General features: G+C 35.5%; 1 protein-coding gene across 2 annotated transcripts in view; it reads right to left on the bottom strand.

The window, feature by feature from the left end:
* Sema2a (Semaphorin 2a) overlaps positions 1 to 17,698 on the bottom strand; it is a 397,753-nt gene that overhangs the window by 169,275 nt on the left and 210,780 nt on the right. For both annotated transcript variants that reach the window (XM_028179046.2, XM_028179048.2), the window contains one exon: positions 392 to 536. In XM_028179046.2, the coding sequence (XP_028034847.1) occupies positions 392 to 500 (109 nt within the window). In that variant the 5' untranslated portion in view covers positions 501 to 536. The remainder of the gene's footprint in view (positions 1 to 391; positions 537 to 17,698) is intronic.

Here is a 17,698-nt window from a genome sequence, read left to right as displayed (position 1 = left end):
TTACGTTGCAGATGTCTATGGGCTCCAGTAACCACTTAACATCAGGTGGGCTGTGAGCTCGTCCATCCATCTAAGCAATAAAAAAAGAGATCAAAGCCTCAATTGTATTGTTAAACCGATTTCCTACACCTTAAGCGGCATGAGTGCTTCGCGGCATAAATAGTTAGAATCGTGGTATTTACTAGTATGAGCTTTTAATAAGCCCTACCATGAGTAAAACCAATTCATAATTTGCTCGATTAACTAAACAATAGATTTCCTACACCTTAAGCGGCATGAGTGCTTCGCGGCATAAATAGTCAGAACCGTGGTATTTACTAGTATGAACTTTTAATATGCCCTGCCACAAGTAAAACCAATTCATAATTTGCTCGATTAACTCAGCACTTACCTTTAGGCAGCGGCTCTATAACAACTTTAACAGCTTCAATGACAGCCAGCCCCGACAAAATCCACAGCAACGCCATGGTGCTCTGTGCGGAACGAATCACTTCATTCATTTTTCTAGTATGTTCTATGTCTTCCGCATTGCTTCACTGAAACAAAGTAAAATTTTATTAGAAAAAAAAACTTTAAAAAATATTTTAAATAAAGGTATAGTTTGTAGATCGGCGCATAAATACGTGACACATATTTAATGATATGTCTTAGAAACTTTAAGACTAACTTTTTTTTTTATTGCCCTTGTAGACATACGAGCATACGGCCCACCTGATGGGGAGTGGTTACCGTCACCCATGGACTTCAGCAATGCCAGGGGCAGAGCCAAGCCGCTGCCTACCGTTGAGTACTCTCCACAAGCCTCGTTTGAGAAAGATAAGTCATAGCACTTGGGAAACACCGTGGAGGGGAGTTCATTCCAAAGCCGGATGGTACGTGGCAAAAAATATCTCTGAAAACGCACTGTGGATGAACGCAGTGGCTTCAGGTAGTATGGATGAACTCTACTCCAGTGGCAGGCGGTGCGATAGTAAAAACGAGATGATGGGATCATCTCAAATAATTCCTCAGAGCACTCCCGATGGAACATGCAGTACAAAATGCAGAGAGAAGCGAAGTCCCTCCGCAGACCCAGAGGTTCCAAACGATCCGTAATTCGTAATTGTCAACTGTTAGCATGAAAATTTTGAAAAGTGATCATTTTTAACAATAAACTTTAAACGTGCCTTGACGGAAAGTATCTGATATTTGACTAATTTAAGGATATCTTCGAAAAAATGTTTTCAAGACGCTAACAACCCCATACAAACGTAAAATAAAGGATATTTCTGTGAGAGAATCTGCAAAATGGAAAATATTGGATCGGGGCGAAGCATTAGCGCGTCAGACATATCAGACGCAGTTCAACGTTATATTGACACGATTCAATCTAACTCACAAATCCAATCCCTCAACTTTTGAAGCGTCTAATATCTACGCTTCTGCATTTATGAATAATAACTGGAAAAAGTTAAACTCACAAATCCAACTCGATCTGAATATTGTAGATTCTGAAAGGTACACCGCGAATAGGGAAAAACGTAAAACATTATTTGAGACTTCGATGTTGCTTCTTTATCAGAAAGTTTGTTACGGATTATGGTATCTGGACTGGATTGATGTATTAAGGGGTAGGTTACCCGATAACTTCTGACTTAATGGAAGCTTAAACAACAATTGAATAACGAACAAATCATGTACCTGATTGTATCTAGTAAGGCTTTGAATGAATCATTTTTGACGAAGTGAAAGTAATATTTAATGTCACAATTTGGTTTTTATTAAAGCCCTCGTAGCCTAAAGAATCAGACGGCCTATCTACTCGTACTGAGCGATACGACTGTACCAGCCTTCAAGCCGTTTTGTAACTAAATAAGTACTCTGCCTGTTTTTGCAACGAAGCAGTATGTATTCCGGCTTGAAAATAATCTTACCCGTTGTAATATTAAGTCTTGGACTTCATATAATGTCATATAATGTTAGTTAATGTAGGTTTAGTTAGGTTAGGTAGGTTAATGACCTTTGTGAAAATAAAAATAGTAGTGTTTTATTGCAATCCGATTTTTTTATTTCAATTTTATTTAATTTGAAAAGTTGAATTTACTACAATTGCGAATTATATAGAAGATAAACGATATTAGAAATTTTTTAAACACGCACTTTATTTGTGTATTTTAAAAATCGTATCCATAAGAGCCGAGCATTTGAGTAAGTCGCCTTTAAGCAACAAGAAGCACTAATAATAAATGAGCGTTTATTACTTTGCAAAGGTAAGCTATAGTAATTACAGCGTGTGCCATTAGCCTGTGTGTTAGTTGAAACTAACGCGGAATGGTTTAACTCCATTTTTAATTACGTAGATAGTGAAATACGAGGGATATCCATTCTCCTCGCCTTAGTTTGGTTTGAATATTAAATCAAGTGTATAATCAAACGCAGCTACTTGCGGTTTTACTACAAAAATAATACCTTAAAAAAAGTTAAGACATTTTAATTTTAGACCTTAAAAGAGAGGACCACAGATTTTAATTAAAAAGAAAATAATTCTACCTTTATAGCAGTTTCATTAAGGCACTTTGGTATTCATCAGTCACACATAGAGGTGCGAGGCACTGTACAAGGAGACATTCTAATTACTGTGATAGGCGTGGCCGTCGGGCGACACCTGATTAAGGCATCAAAGATTCCACCAGGAGCCCGTTCGTAATTATTTGGCCTCGTCACAGTTTCATATTTTTTCAGTAGATACAAATTTATTTAAGGATTTGTTAAAAAATATATGAAGTTATAAATGTAAGATTTATAATTAATGCTCAGTGTATTCTCGGTAAGTAATTCATAATTCGAAAGTAACGACGAAATAATAAGTTTTCGACACCAGTCTGTGAGTTTTTGAGTTTTTATCACGGCAACACTGATCGCAATTTGAGGGTACCTTAAAATAAGAATATAAATTAAAATAAGACCTGGTAACTAAGACCTTTAGGTCATCTAAAGGTCTTAGTTACCAGGTCATAAAATCCTTTATATATTTGACAGTGCCTTCGCGACTTGATATCAGCTGTCACTTCTTCTTGCCTCTCGAACGGAACGGTATACATGTGTAACGGTCTTGCTACGGTTTGCTACGGTTTTTCATAATAACTTTCTTCCTTATACATTCTCGCCCTAAAGTCTTTTTCGTAAGTGATACGGCGTTATTCGACGAGGACGTCGGTTCCGATGAGTGCTAAGCTAATATATTGTTAAAAAAGTACAGTCGTTATTAAAAACGAAACTGACATCTTCTTACATTCTATTAACAAAAGATATTTTTGCACTAAACAATAAGTCGTCGTAGACTAAAGGATAAAATGCCCCATATATTCGTATCGAGCGATGCTACTATCCTAATGTTCGAAACCCAGGAGGGTACCAATTTTTTTTCTAATTACATTCCTGACGTAGGAATACCAGCGCGTAATAAAAATCAAACACGCAAAAATTTCATTTTGCGATATTAATATCAATTGAGGTAACAAATCTTAAACTTCAAAATAGACTGAAGGGGGACCGTTAGATCGTGCACAGGTCTACGCAGTAAATAAATAAAAAAGAAAAAGATCTTCGCACATAATATTTGGCTACTCACGATTTGGATTTGCCTACGCAATAAAAATAAAAGACCTTTTAGTTATTGTTTCGTTAACAATATACAAATACATATTATGTATGTATCGTCGATAGAGTGAAGTAACGGAGAACTTACTTAACTACGCATTTTCAGTGTAAGCATCACATTGAAAGGTGATTTACCTGCGTACAATCAAGGGTTGAATAAAATTGACGTCTCATTAGGAGGAATCGAGGACACAGTTTCAATTGATTTATACCAAATCCACGGGGAATCTAATAAATAACAATTTATTGCGATCGAGTAGGATAAATAAGGACTTTGTTAAGGGTCATTACCTTGTGCTATTTGAAATAAAGGAAAATGCTTATTTTATATTTATGTTCATTCACCCTTAACAAAGGAAGTACTTTACAAAAAATCGAAGTCTTAACTCGAGGATCTAATTTTTAAGTACCGAGAAGAGACTAATGATAGTTGCATTATTAAAATATATGTACTTTCAAATATCCGTATATCTTCGTTTAGATTTTTGAGCCACCCAGTAAATCAATATTAACGTAAATTTCGTTTGAAGTAATTTGATATTTCAATTTCGAATCGGCTATACACTGTTTTTTGTTTAATGAGAACTATTTTATTATTACATGCCCTGAAAATTCACATTCTTTATTGACAATATAAAATTAGCCTGACAAGAGCCTAAGCTACAACGCGACCTTTCGTGGTATCCCTGTAAAAAATAATTAGCATCGATGAAGAAAAATCACAATTGTTTAAATTCTAACTTTTTAAAAATATCTATCAAAAAAATACCGTCTTATTTAAATTTAGAGCAACGATGCAAACAAACAGAAAACATTCACAGGGTAACTACGCGTGCATTCATTTAATTCTTCATGGGGAAACAACGAAATTAGTGAAGTTTCTATGAATGGAGCGTGAAAAATATGTAATTATACCCTCGACGGGTCATTTATTGTAATAAGTGCAGCTCTCACTGCTTAACTGAACTTTTAGTCGCTATTTTTAGGTTGTTTTATAGTATATTCAAGCAAAAGTACGCATTTTTTTAAAACATTTCATACATACAATTATTTTTTATTTATTTTTATATACTTATTTAAGGTACATGTTGGGATATACCCACCTAGTTTTAAATGGTCACCGAAAATCATAGACTTCACAAGATGAATGCCGCCATCTTGAGACGGTCGATAAGATCGGTTGATGAGATCAAAGTCCCAATTATTATTGTATTGTGCAACTGGTGTGCTAGTCTTCAAGCCCGAAAGCACTACTGCTCTGCAGAAATTGGTACAGGGGTTATACCAACCCTGAGGGCTTTTAATACACCCTACCATAAGTAAATGTCGGTTGGCGTTCACAGTATACTAGTATAATAGTGTAATAATGTTGCTGACCATTCTCCGGTGATTTTCTAGTCACCTTTTACGACAGCTACGAAAATTAATTGGGTAGTGCTATCCTAGGCCATTCACCACACGGTCAAAGAATATTCACATGACTTTTTAAACATTTTTTTAAAACGCAATAAAAGATTATAGCAGGTTTCTCTAATATTACAAATGTGGGTCCATATTAGTTGAAATGGTCCAATGTTATAAATACGAAAGTCTTTTTATTAAGTTTTTTGTATTATTTTTTGAGTAATTGAACTTATTATGATCAAATATATTGTGGAAACATGTTGACACATGACATGATAAAATAATTATGTGTATATAAAAATATTTTTTACGATTTAATAATGATAATAGTAACTTTAAATAAAACAAACAATTAGGAATACAAACAAATACCAGCCACAGGTATAATTACATTTAAATTTAAAAAGCACAGAACGAAAATTGTAAATTTTAATGATACCAACCATCTAAGGCTTAAATCGATCATCAGTTTAGGTTATTTTGTAAAATGATCCATCATTAGGGTTTTGTTCTTTTCCATCCCTTTTGCAAATAATTTTCCTTCATGTTTTTCTCATTGACTTTTAAAAGTAACATAATTTTTTGGAACGAATTTCCTTATGGGACGATGCGGAGGGGTACCCTAACCGGGAAAAACGTCCGTAACGTAAGATTTTTATTAGTAATGTACACAGTGTACGACTTAACTTTGTTATAACGTACAAAAAATAACATATTATCATTTATCATTCATTGACCACGATCTCAGACCGTTCATTTGCGCAATACACTAACTCTTATGCAAACAACCGTGAATGAAGTGTACCACAATAAGTTCGCACGTTACCGAACGACCGTGGGTTGTTGCGAAACCTCCAGTTTCATTTTCTTTATACCTCGAATAGAACTTAAAATTAATATTTTTTGTAATAAGGAACTTCGTTCCTGTCCGGTGTCCCACGACACCACACATCTTTTTTTAATACGTTTCTCTGCTTAGTTTTCAAATAATCTATCAAATCAATCTTAAGTCTTAAATCTCTTAACTGAAAATTTCCGATTAATCAGAAATAATCATGATTGTCTAACATTAAATGCAGTGCCGTGGTCTTTGTTGGCTCCATTGACGGCGTGAAGCAAAACTCCATAGCGGCCGCCAGTGCCTTATTCTGAAGGAATAATCGATCTCTTAGAGGCAGCCACTCCGTTCGAAACAAAAGAATATTTTCTAGCCTATTATCAAAATTATAGACGGTGTAAGACAATACCGAGGCTCGGCTATGTCTTATTTTAATTGCTTCGTCTCGGGAGCTGGATTGTGTTTTATTACGGAATAACGCCGTCGATGCTTTGTTACTACTATCAGGATTTCAAAGACACGACTTAAAATATCTTGAAGCTCTTTTCTTAGAGTATATCATTAGTTATGTTAATAGGTTTTTTTGTTAAATCTAGGAAACTACGAAGACACAGTAATTTTTAAGCAATGAATTAAGTTCTACTTTTTACTTTTTATTGCTTAGATGGGTGGACGAGCTCACAGCCCATCTGGTGTTGTATGGTTACTGGAGCCCATAGACATCTACAACGTAAACGCGCCAGACACCTTGAGATATGAGTTCTAAGGTCTCAGTATAGTTACAACGGCTGCCCCACCCTTCAAACCGAAACGCATTACTGCTTCAAGGCAGAAATAGGCAGGGTAGTGGTACCTACCGCGCGGACTCACAAGAGGTCCTACCAGCAGTAATTTTAGTAATTTTAGTTTAATGTCCACTACAATATGTTGAATTGATCAATTTATCATTGTACAAAATGTTTTATCTAACTAGGCACCACCGTCCTGCGTATTTTTGCCACGAAACAGGAATGCGTTTGGGTTTGAAGGATAGATCAGGCATAATACAAATGATACTTTGACCATGATATACCCTAAGGTATGTGGCAACGTAAATGTCCATGTGCTTCTGTAAGCATTTAACACAAAATAGGACCTGAACTTTGTTTTTAGCCAAAAAATATATAACAAAAGTGGCTTTTTTCGTAAAGTAAACTTATTCCTATGAAAACCGAGATTCACTTTCTCAACGTCTACAACGAACAAGATTCATTAGTCTTAGCGGATATTCACAAAGGCTATGTACTAGGAACGACGTCAGGAATATATGCGGTGCGGACGGTGGGTAGCCCTTTGTACAAAGAAACCTCGTGGGCCTGGCGTTGGCAATAAAGTCGTTACACAAACGCATTTTACATAAATGTACATAATAATATCTAGATGTAACTAATGTACATAATTTTATAATATATTCTAATGAAATAAGTGTGTGTTAAGTGTGTATTAAGTATATTTATTATTTTATTTCTTTTTTTTTTATTGTCTAAATGTGTGGACGAGCTCACAGCCCACCTAGTGTTAAGTGGTTACTGGAGCCCATAGACATCTACAACGTAAATGCGCCACACACCTTGAGATATAAGTTCTAAGGTCTCAGTATAGTTACAACTTACAACGGCTGCCTCACCCTTCAAACCGAAACGCATTACTGCTTCGCGGCAGAAATAGGCGGGGCGGTGGTACCTACCCGTGCGGACTCACAAGAGGTCCTACCACCAGTAAACAAAGTTGTGATATGTATTTATAATACATAATACATTTTTATTTCTCAGTGGAGTCTACACTAAATGCAGCTTGTATCTATCGCGAAAGACCTACTACACATATCCAATTTTCTAACATAAGTGCATAACTAATTTTTTAATCAATATGATATCATCAATTGCTTTTAGTATCAGTTGAGAAAGGCTCCACTAATTCGGCTGACTTTTTTCTTCTTCTTCTTGTCTGTTGTTTGCAGGAAAGGGAATGTTTAAAAAAATGTATTTGAAAATTTTCTAAACATTTTATACAAGTATATTTTCTTCATTATTTATTAGTAATTCAATATTTATATTCAATATTTATTTATAATATTTACTAGTTAAAATTTTCTTCGGTTTTATTACGATTAATTTAATTGGTAATTTATTAACATTAGTTAACATAGCATACAAAAGCTATCCAACTCTGCACGGTGTATCGGCTATGTTTTGATTTGTCTTACATCGCGTAGAGTACAAATAACATTAGTGTATCCACGTGATTAGCGTGATACTAGTACAGTAAGTATCTCATTGTTCAGACCACAACGACTTCTATAAACACTTGCTACATTTAAATCTAAAATAGATCAGATTTCGATTGTACTCGGCCTTGGCGATTCTTTATAAGCAAGAAATATTACATCATAGAATATTTAATATAATATATACCGTATCTACACTGTTATAGTTCGCAAAAGCTAAGAAATGCTTTCGTGCAAGCCGTTCGGGAAAAGCTGACCAACATACACGGCTGAATGGATTAATACGGAATATTGGAGAGTTGCTATAAGTCGAAGGCAATATTGGTCAGTGGTTTCCTTTGGGGGAAACTATGCCTTTTATAGTATTTGTCTATGCACAGTACCATAACATCAAAACAAAAAGCTAGTGCGTAAAATAGATATTTCAAGAAATGAACTTCCAAGAAGTATTTACTTATCTAAATAGTTTTCATCATATGATGTAACTTTTTGAACAAATTTCCGCAAAATAAATTGTGTTGGCAAACTATTTTTACGGAGCGACAGAAGCAGTTTCCATCTTTGGTAAAACTCTGGAAAAATTGCCAACTAGATACAGTCAACACGCCACCAGTCAGTCGTCCAGATAACTGCTTGCCAGACTCGAAGGAAATACTTGGTAAAATGACAAAATGATAAAAAACATAACGAAACACAACAGCGCATTTATATTTATGCATTTTAATTTACCCCTGTCACTTAGTTTCGCCTCTCAAAGTGTATTTGTTGAACATTTTCAATTAACGCACGAGAATAAAAATCGATATTTTCCGCAAAACGTTCGAATAATAACTTGTTAAAAGGTATATTTATGCAACTACAGTTTATCTATTAATCACTAGTTTAAATTAAAATTCCAACGTGAATATTCAATACACATTTTGTATCAAATTTAGTGAATTAAATATTTCTCGCGTGAACGAAAAATCTAAAATTTCTTTCGTATTTGCGTAGGGCTAAAAGAATTCAGCATAAAATTTTATTTACGTACTAAAATTTTACGTTAAAATAAACATATTTACGTATGGATTTATAGTAGCACGTACTTAGAAAATAAGCAGGGAATTTTCACACCCTCCCTTTTAATGGTCTGGTTAGCAAATACAGACGGCATAAAAACAACCGATCCAAATGTTTCAAATTTAAAATATTCTACTCAGAATTGCGTTGGTTAAAGAATGTCTATGTTAATCTTCAACTGGATCTATAGCTTATTTTAATGAACAGTATATGGCAGTCGTCGCTGACAATGCAAATGCAATAAGTCACTAAAGTTAATTTCTGTGTTAACGACAATTTATCAAGTGTAAAAAGAGTGCCCGAAAAAAAATTTTGATTAGAACTTACAAGGAAGGCATACCTACAACGAATAAATCTCAGTTGCTTACGCAAACAACGTACACTTATCCTGCACTGCGGAACATCAATATAAAATCCAATCAGGCGTGGTAAACATTTTTTTCCGACGGTACGATCTAATTTCGTGAGGCTTCGCGCCTCTCCACAATATCCACAAAGTAGTGAAAGTGGCTCGAAGTGCTCACACCGGCAGACAATCCGAGCTTTCCATTGTTGTCTTTGATTTAGCCGCCGCAGTGCGCACGTTACGAGCCCCGTATTTCAACGCCACAGGTAATGAGTACTTTTTAATCAGGTTCCTCGAGCACTACTAATTACTATTCACTATAGATTCCTTGCAGTGAACTTACGCATTTCGCTACAAAAAACGGTAAAATGAAAATTTCAACGTCTAGGAAATTTTGTAACTTTGAGTTACCCTTCATGTCGAGTCAATAATCTCATAGAACTGAATGACATCTGTGAAACCTTACCGAGTTAAGAAATTTTATAATCTTCAACGTTCAAATATTCACATCCAATTTGCGAATAATAGTCCCGGTCTTCAATAAAATCTGTCAAATCATTATTCGTGGATATTAAACGAAAAACTCTGGGACATTTTCATTTCATCCCGCCGTTCATATTAACTTAGAGAGCAACCTAAATATGCACGCAATTTTCATCCATTCCTTTCCTAATGACTTTCACTGACACGGCGCAAAACCCCTCATTTTACACTTTGACGCGTTCACTTACGCCTAGTCCTGTCGCCATGTCATTTTCCAATGGAAGCTAAACTTAATGCACTGGTAAAATATGACACTTTGCCTCACGAAATAGAGTCTTGTTTCAAATAACGTGACGGCCGAAGCAGGGTGACTTTTGTCTATTCTGTGTCTTCAAGGATAAAGTATTAGTCGTCGGAAAAATAATACGGCTCAACTGAATTGCTTTGGTTACCAAAATACAACCTTATTGCTCAAGAATTAATATTGAAAAAGTAATGATTTGTCCGTTAGTGTTGTGTTGAATAATAATGAATGTTTTCGCTTTTAGATCGTTTTGTCTCTCAGTAACATGAAACTGAGTTCGCACCTCGAAAACAAAAGGTTCGGATTTTTTCACACATTATGAAAGTTCTTTGTACTGGCTCGAAAGGACTCTCGTATCGCGCTACGTATGTTTTGTATCTAATTAAATATCAGTCCTTCATATAGTTTTCGTTAGTAAGTGATAAAAGTAATTCTAACATTAATTAAGAATTTAGTGAAGAATCCTTTCTTTAAAACAATCTTTGTCAGACGAGCTTGCAACCCACATAACGTCTCACCGACTAACCTGCTTTCGATGTTTCTCTTGTTATCTCACACGAGACACAAGCTTGTTTAGTAAAAAAATTTAGCAGAGTACCAATTCATAAGTACAATACAATCTCATCGCTAGCACTCAACGTAGCAGTCATGGAACGTATTATAATAAAGAAGAAGTAGGGAATCCTACAGAACTAACAGAACATACTACCATGATCGGATAAAATAAAAATATTGGCAGTAGTTTCAGAACGTTGACGTTTTATATATTATTATGTCTTCAGTTTAAAGATCGAATAGGTTATCACACAATTATATCTGGCCTTCGACGAAAATTATACGATAGGGTACAAAACAAGTTTAAATACTCAGAAACAAAGTTAATAAAATCCATCAAATATTCACGAGCTCTCGATAAAGTACAAGTATTGGATAATAATGAAGTTGGTCCGAATACTTCATAGTAGCTGACCAATATTCTCCGTGAGGCGTTCACGTGTCCGAAATTCTCAGACCGGCCGTGAAATGTGAAGCCAGTCGATTCACGCGACCAACTTATCTTGAACATTTTTAGTAAAAAAAATTCACTTGACAATTTTAAAAAAATTAAATTTTTGTTTAAATGTGGACTCAATCAGATTTTCTATAACACAATATAAATATGAGGATATTCGAGCTGAATTCGTGACAGGAGATTAGATACCGGATATTTTTGTTACTTGAAGTTAACTGATAATTATCTTCACGAATCCACACAAAGGAAGTGATATATACTTCAGGCTATTGCCAATCCCTGGTTTCTTGTAGTCGCTCAAGACCATATTATTATAGATCATAAGCTATTCTGCTCAAATGGAAATAAAAAAATAGCCTGTTTTTTTAGGAAATTCTATTCTGGGCTATAGAAAGTGTTTGTCGTTCATTAAATCATCAAGAACGTAATTTGTTTGTTTTTTTGTTTTTTCTGAATAAGTATTTTAAATACAAAATCTCCTACAAATTGATGGCCCAATTTCGTAGTCGTTTATTGTTAGGGTAACCGGTAGGCATCGCCTGCGGCCTTGTCTGCCATATGGGAGACATTCCCCGGTTCCCGGATCCTCTTAGTTGTTCTACATGCTTTCACACTTTTGGCCGTCCACAACAACGGGGAAAAAGCCGGGAGATGCGAAAACTTTGCGAATAACAAAAGTATTCGGGTTCTGACAAAATATTTTGTGTAAATCCTTCTTCGTAAGAGACTTGGTCAATGCGAATATGATACGTAACTTTTGCTTTAACGTAACTTGAAATAAAATAACGTGAATCAAATATTTTTATGAAAGATGAGACATTTTTTTGGCACATCCGAGCCTTTTACGATCTATAAATTGGCGATGGACGGAATCGCTACCATCTGACCTGACGCAGGATTATTATATGACTGACTCGGCGATGATATAATTAGTGCCCCTAACGGCTAAGCCGAGGGTTCTTTGTTCAATTTATACATCGAACAAACATTCGCGTGACGCACAGGCTTGGTTGCTATGATGTCAGTCAGCAGTTTCAATAAATGTTTACTATTTGAACCTATATACGTATGTATATCAGCCTCTGGTTCCCATAGTACAGGGAATATTTGTTTGGAGCTTAATGACCGTGTACGATTTGTCCTCGTTTATCCATTATTTAAATAACTATATGCTTGTTTTTTCTTATTGCCTAGATGGGTAGATGGTCTCAGGGCGCATCTGGTATTAAGTGGTTACCAGAGTCCATAGACAACTACAACGTAAATGCCGCTACTAACTTTGAGACATAAGTTCTAAGGTCTCGTGAATGAAAATTATCTCTTCCGGCAAGATTTCAGCCAAAAGTAGTACTTCTATTTTGGGTAAGTATAATAGTTTTATAATATTTAATTAATTTAGAAAACCTTTTCGAGTATTCCATGTTTGTAACCCAATCGTATATCCGAGGAACGCCTTTTTTATTTATTGCATACATGGATGAACGACTTCATCTAATCTAGTGTTAAGTAGTTATCGAAGACCAAAATGACTGATACCTTCCCATTGTAATCGAACTTAAGACATGAGATCTAAGTCTCAATTATATAGGTATTATATACGAGTAATAGTAATCATTGTCATAGTTAAATGTCAGCAGTATTCCTTGATAAATTAATAAGTTTGTTGTTCCATTGATCTAAATAGATATCGATAGTTAAATAACATACCATGACTTAATATTAAATAACATAATATAATAAGCTAAAGTAAAGTACAATAAATATAGACTTGAGTTTAAAAACTTCGTTCCAACTTAGAAAACATACTTCGATCTAATAATATATCGTAACATCTTAAATTCGACAACAACAAAATGCTGTAATCTATTTATAAAACGAAGACGTGTAGGACGAATACTTAATGCGAGAAAAACATTTTCTGCTACGCTCTTGAGAAATCAAAAAGTTATACCATGTGCGCACAGTGTGAAATAAGCTTTTTGTTTCAAAAATGTATTACGTGTCATTGTCAAAATATCACTTATCATCTCTAAAATAAATAGATATTAAGGCTGGACTGTTTAACAGTAGATGTATATGAGCAGGCAAGCTCACGGCCCACTTGGTGCAAAGCGGTTATCGGATTTCGAAGCCTCAACAGGCATAAAACAGAGAGGATATAATTTGACCATTTTTTTAAAAATGTCTCCAGATAAATAAATAAATACGTAGTGGAGAAAGGAAGAAAAATTGCCAAGGATAAAAAGAAAATATAACCTTTAAGTGAATTAGAAAAAAAAAACAGATCAAAATTATCCATTATTTGCTTTCTGCTTAACAAGGCTTATACTAGGATTACCCTTAATGATTTATTTGGATTCTAACGCTTTAGTTTCGAAGTGAAAATACAACGGCGATTAGAATAATAGGATATAGTTCGGGAATTCAACTAATCCCATTAATCATCTTTGAAATTCAATACATTGACACGTTACGCTGCGTATCGGGAGTCGAGCCGGCCATTATGTGCATTCCATAGATTTTATGATGTTTCAGTTTCTATAGATAGAAGCAGAGGATTGAAGGAGGGGAAATATTTGGAATATCACCACTTAGGTATTCGAATATGCAGATCGTCAATTGGAATGCCATCTCCAACCCCTATTTGCCCTGTGAGTTTGTTAGCATTCCTAAGGCAAACGTTAGAATGGATTGGTGAATTATTCAAAGTGACCAATTTCATTAAGTAATTACATTATCTTTGACCTTTTCAGTAATTGACAGGGTGTGTCCTGGTTAATGAAAATTTGAATTCTTCGCCGAATTTTATTATGGATATTAAAATATAAGAAATTCGACTAAATTTAATATGATTTGAAGATCCATCACAGTAGACGTTTTTGCGAAAAGATGCTTAAAACTCGTGAGAGTAAGGCTTAAATGTTGTAAAGTCTTAAAGTTAGTCTTAGACATAATCAAAAATATGTAACTTTGTGGATTATCCCGAGGTTCAGCCATTTTACTTTTGCATATTCTTGAGTACCTCGCAAATTTCACGGACATAGACGACGGTGTTTTTCATGTAGAAGAAAAATGTAAAATTCTGATGCTGAATTCTCGATTAAGCTGTAAATGTAATTACCATTTATTTATATAATAACCTTACTGGTTCATTAATTAGTGACTGGAATTACGGCATCACAAAGTTCAGATTCGAATTCCGAGAAACGATATTAAAGGTACCATTGACTTCCACGGTGAAGGAATAACATTCTTCCTCTCAGTCGCATGCACTCTTGGGAGAGGGGTCGTGGTCATCACTTCGGCTGGTGGTGCGCTTCACCAGACGTCGCCATTCCTAGCGTACCGCGGCCCTTCTTGTGCATAAGGAATAACATCGTGCAATAAAAAACAAACCCTATAATTATAATTCACGTAATTACTAGTGGTAGGACGTCTTTTGAGTCCGCACGGATAGGTATAACCACCCTGCCTATTTCTGCCGCGAAGTAGTAATTCGTTTCGGGTTGAAGAGTGGGACAACCGTTGTACTGCAAAAACTGAGATCTTAGAACTCGTATCTCAAGGTAAGTGGCGGCATTTACGTTGTAGATGACTATGGGCTCCGGTAACCACATGCGGGGGGCTGTGAGCTCGTCCACCAACCTAAGCATTACAAAAAAACCTGGAAGCGCAATTCGGGTGTATTTTTAATATCTCCTATGAAAGTTTTTTTATATCCACAACAAGAGAACATTTGGATGTGTATGTAACGTTACGAACAAAAAACATATAGTTGTCATAATATACATAACTGTACTTGTGTGCTCATTTAATTGTAGCTCCGCCAAAGGTAATGATGAGACTTATTTTATTAGATACAGATTTCAGAGGACTGAATTTTAAATTGTATTGAAATTTTCAAAGGAAATATTGAGGAGGGTTAGTAATACTACGATTGCTTTATAGATTTAAGCGAGACGTTTTTTTTAAGGCGACAAAACGTGACCTGCATAGCTTAAGGTCCATTGTTCGATCGCAAAGGACCAGAGTTTCCTAAGTTTTTTTTTTTTTTTACATAAAAGCGAATTCACTTATTTGAGTTACCGCCAAGTAATAAATTCGAGGGGGAGTTGTAATAAAATGAGACGACAATGAGCGGTGCCTTCCGTTTGTTGATAAACTGACTTGTGCGATAACAATGGCTTACTGATTAAGTACAGAAAAAATATATCGTTGCAATGATAATATGCTATGATAAGTTCGTTAACATTCTATTTGTTTTTTAATGATTTTATCAAATTGATAGGAGTTTTTTTTATGGCTTAGATGGGTGGACGAGCTCACAGCCTACCTGGTGTTAAGTGGTTACTAAAGCCCATAGACACCTACAACGTAAATGCGCCACCCACCTTGAGACATAAGTACTAAGGTCCCAAGTATAGTTACAACCGCTGCCCCACACTTCAAACCGAAACGCATTACTGCTACACGGCAGAAATAGGCAGGATGGTAGTACCTGCCCGTGTGGACTCACCTACCACCAGTAAAAATGGATTGTATTGATTGAAGTATTGATTCTTTGCAACTTTAGAAAAAGTACCTTTGTGCCTTTTATGATTAAAAGTCTAGACTAGTGATTCTGAACCTTTTTTTTTGTTGCGGAACATATTTAACGATTTCAAAATTTGGCGGCACACAAAGAAAAAGATAAAAATTATTTACTTACTACCGAATCACATACATTTGCCAATTTTAACGAAAGAAAAGGTGCAATAACTACTATGCAACCTAGCAGTAACTACTATGCAACCTTACAAACTATGCACCTTGTGAATCCCAACTATCACTAAAACAACACGTTTTGTACGCAGAAGTGGCAAGTGTGCGCTGACTTGAGACATATTCCTATTGCTATGCACGCCGCTTCATCATAATTTGGCACTAAGAAAAACCACGTTGCAAAGAAAATAATAAAATAATTTATTTTTTTGTGGATTTAAATATTATTATATATTCATGTTAAAAATATTTTTCTTTTTAAATGATATAATTTAATAATATTACCATCATTATATATTTGCAAAATTTGGCGGCACACTTTTGAAATTTGACGCCACACAAAAGTGCCGCGGCACAGTGGTTGAGAATCTCTGACTCTAGACGTATATCCAATGTGACCAAACTAGGTATAGGGTTGGCACTTTAGTGAATGTTTCTGTAATAACTTCTCAACCAATGACAGGTGTCATACGTGTAGTTACAACAAATTGTTTTGTAACCACTACTACCCTGACATCCGCCTATAGCAGCGTGACTTCTCCCATTTTTTTAATTTATTCATTAGATTCATTAGGTCAATGAACTAACGACTTACCTGACGCGAATGCTTTGTGATAGAAATAAGCGAGATGGTCGTACGTACCCATGCGGGCTTAGGATCCTATCACAAGTAAAATTGAATTCTCTACTACCTAATCATGCAGTTATTTCTGTCTTCTATCGTAACCCTTTTTAATCAGCCATGTTATTTAAACGAGATAAGTTCGTCCAACGTCCGTGGATCCGAGCTCAATCGGGATCTAATCTTTGTTTGATTTCAATTAACACGCTGTAATCGGGCTGCGACTGTAATTTTTTTTTTGCATTAAATAAGAAAATACTGATTTTTTTTTAATATTCAATTTAAATGCACTCTAGTGTAATTTCAATTCTTGGAACTTACTCATTTACATAGTTAGTTATACAAATAAATTTGTTTATTGCATAGACCGGTAAATAAACTCACGACCTACATGGTTATAGGAACTTATAGAAATAACAACAAGAATAACACCACTCGCTTTGAGGCGTCGGTTTGTCTCTAGTATAACAGCTTTTCGGAATCTTCAAACAGGAACGCATTTTTTTTATTTATTGCTTAGATGGTTGGACGAGCTCACAGCCCACCTGGTGTTAAGTGGTTACTGGAGCCCATAGACATCTACAACGTAAATGCGCCACCCACCTCGAGACATAAGTTCTAAGTTCTCAGTATAGTTACAACGGCTACCCCCACCCTTCGAACCGAAACGCATTACTGCTTCACGGCGGAAATAAGCGGGGTCGTGGTACCTACCCGTGCGGACTCCCAAGAGGTCCTACCACCAGTGATTAGCAAATTATAATTTTGCGGGTTTGGTTTTTATTACATGATATTATTCCTTCACGGTGGAAGTCAATAGTGAACATTTGTTGAGCACGTATTTCATTAGAAAAATTGGTACCCGCCTGCGGGATTCGAACACCGGTGCATCGCTACATACGAATGCACCGGACGTCTTATCCTTTAGGCCACGACGACGCATGTCTGATTTCAGCTAAAAGCC

This window comes from Bombyx mandarina, chromosome 18, assembly GCF_030267445.1.
Source record: "Bombyx mandarina strain Sakado chromosome 18, ASM3026744v2".
NCBI classification, from domain to species: Eukaryota; Metazoa; Arthropoda; class Insecta; order Lepidoptera; family Bombycidae; genus Bombyx; species Bombyx mandarina.
This window is presented reverse-complemented; position numbering and strand designations above follow the sequence as displayed.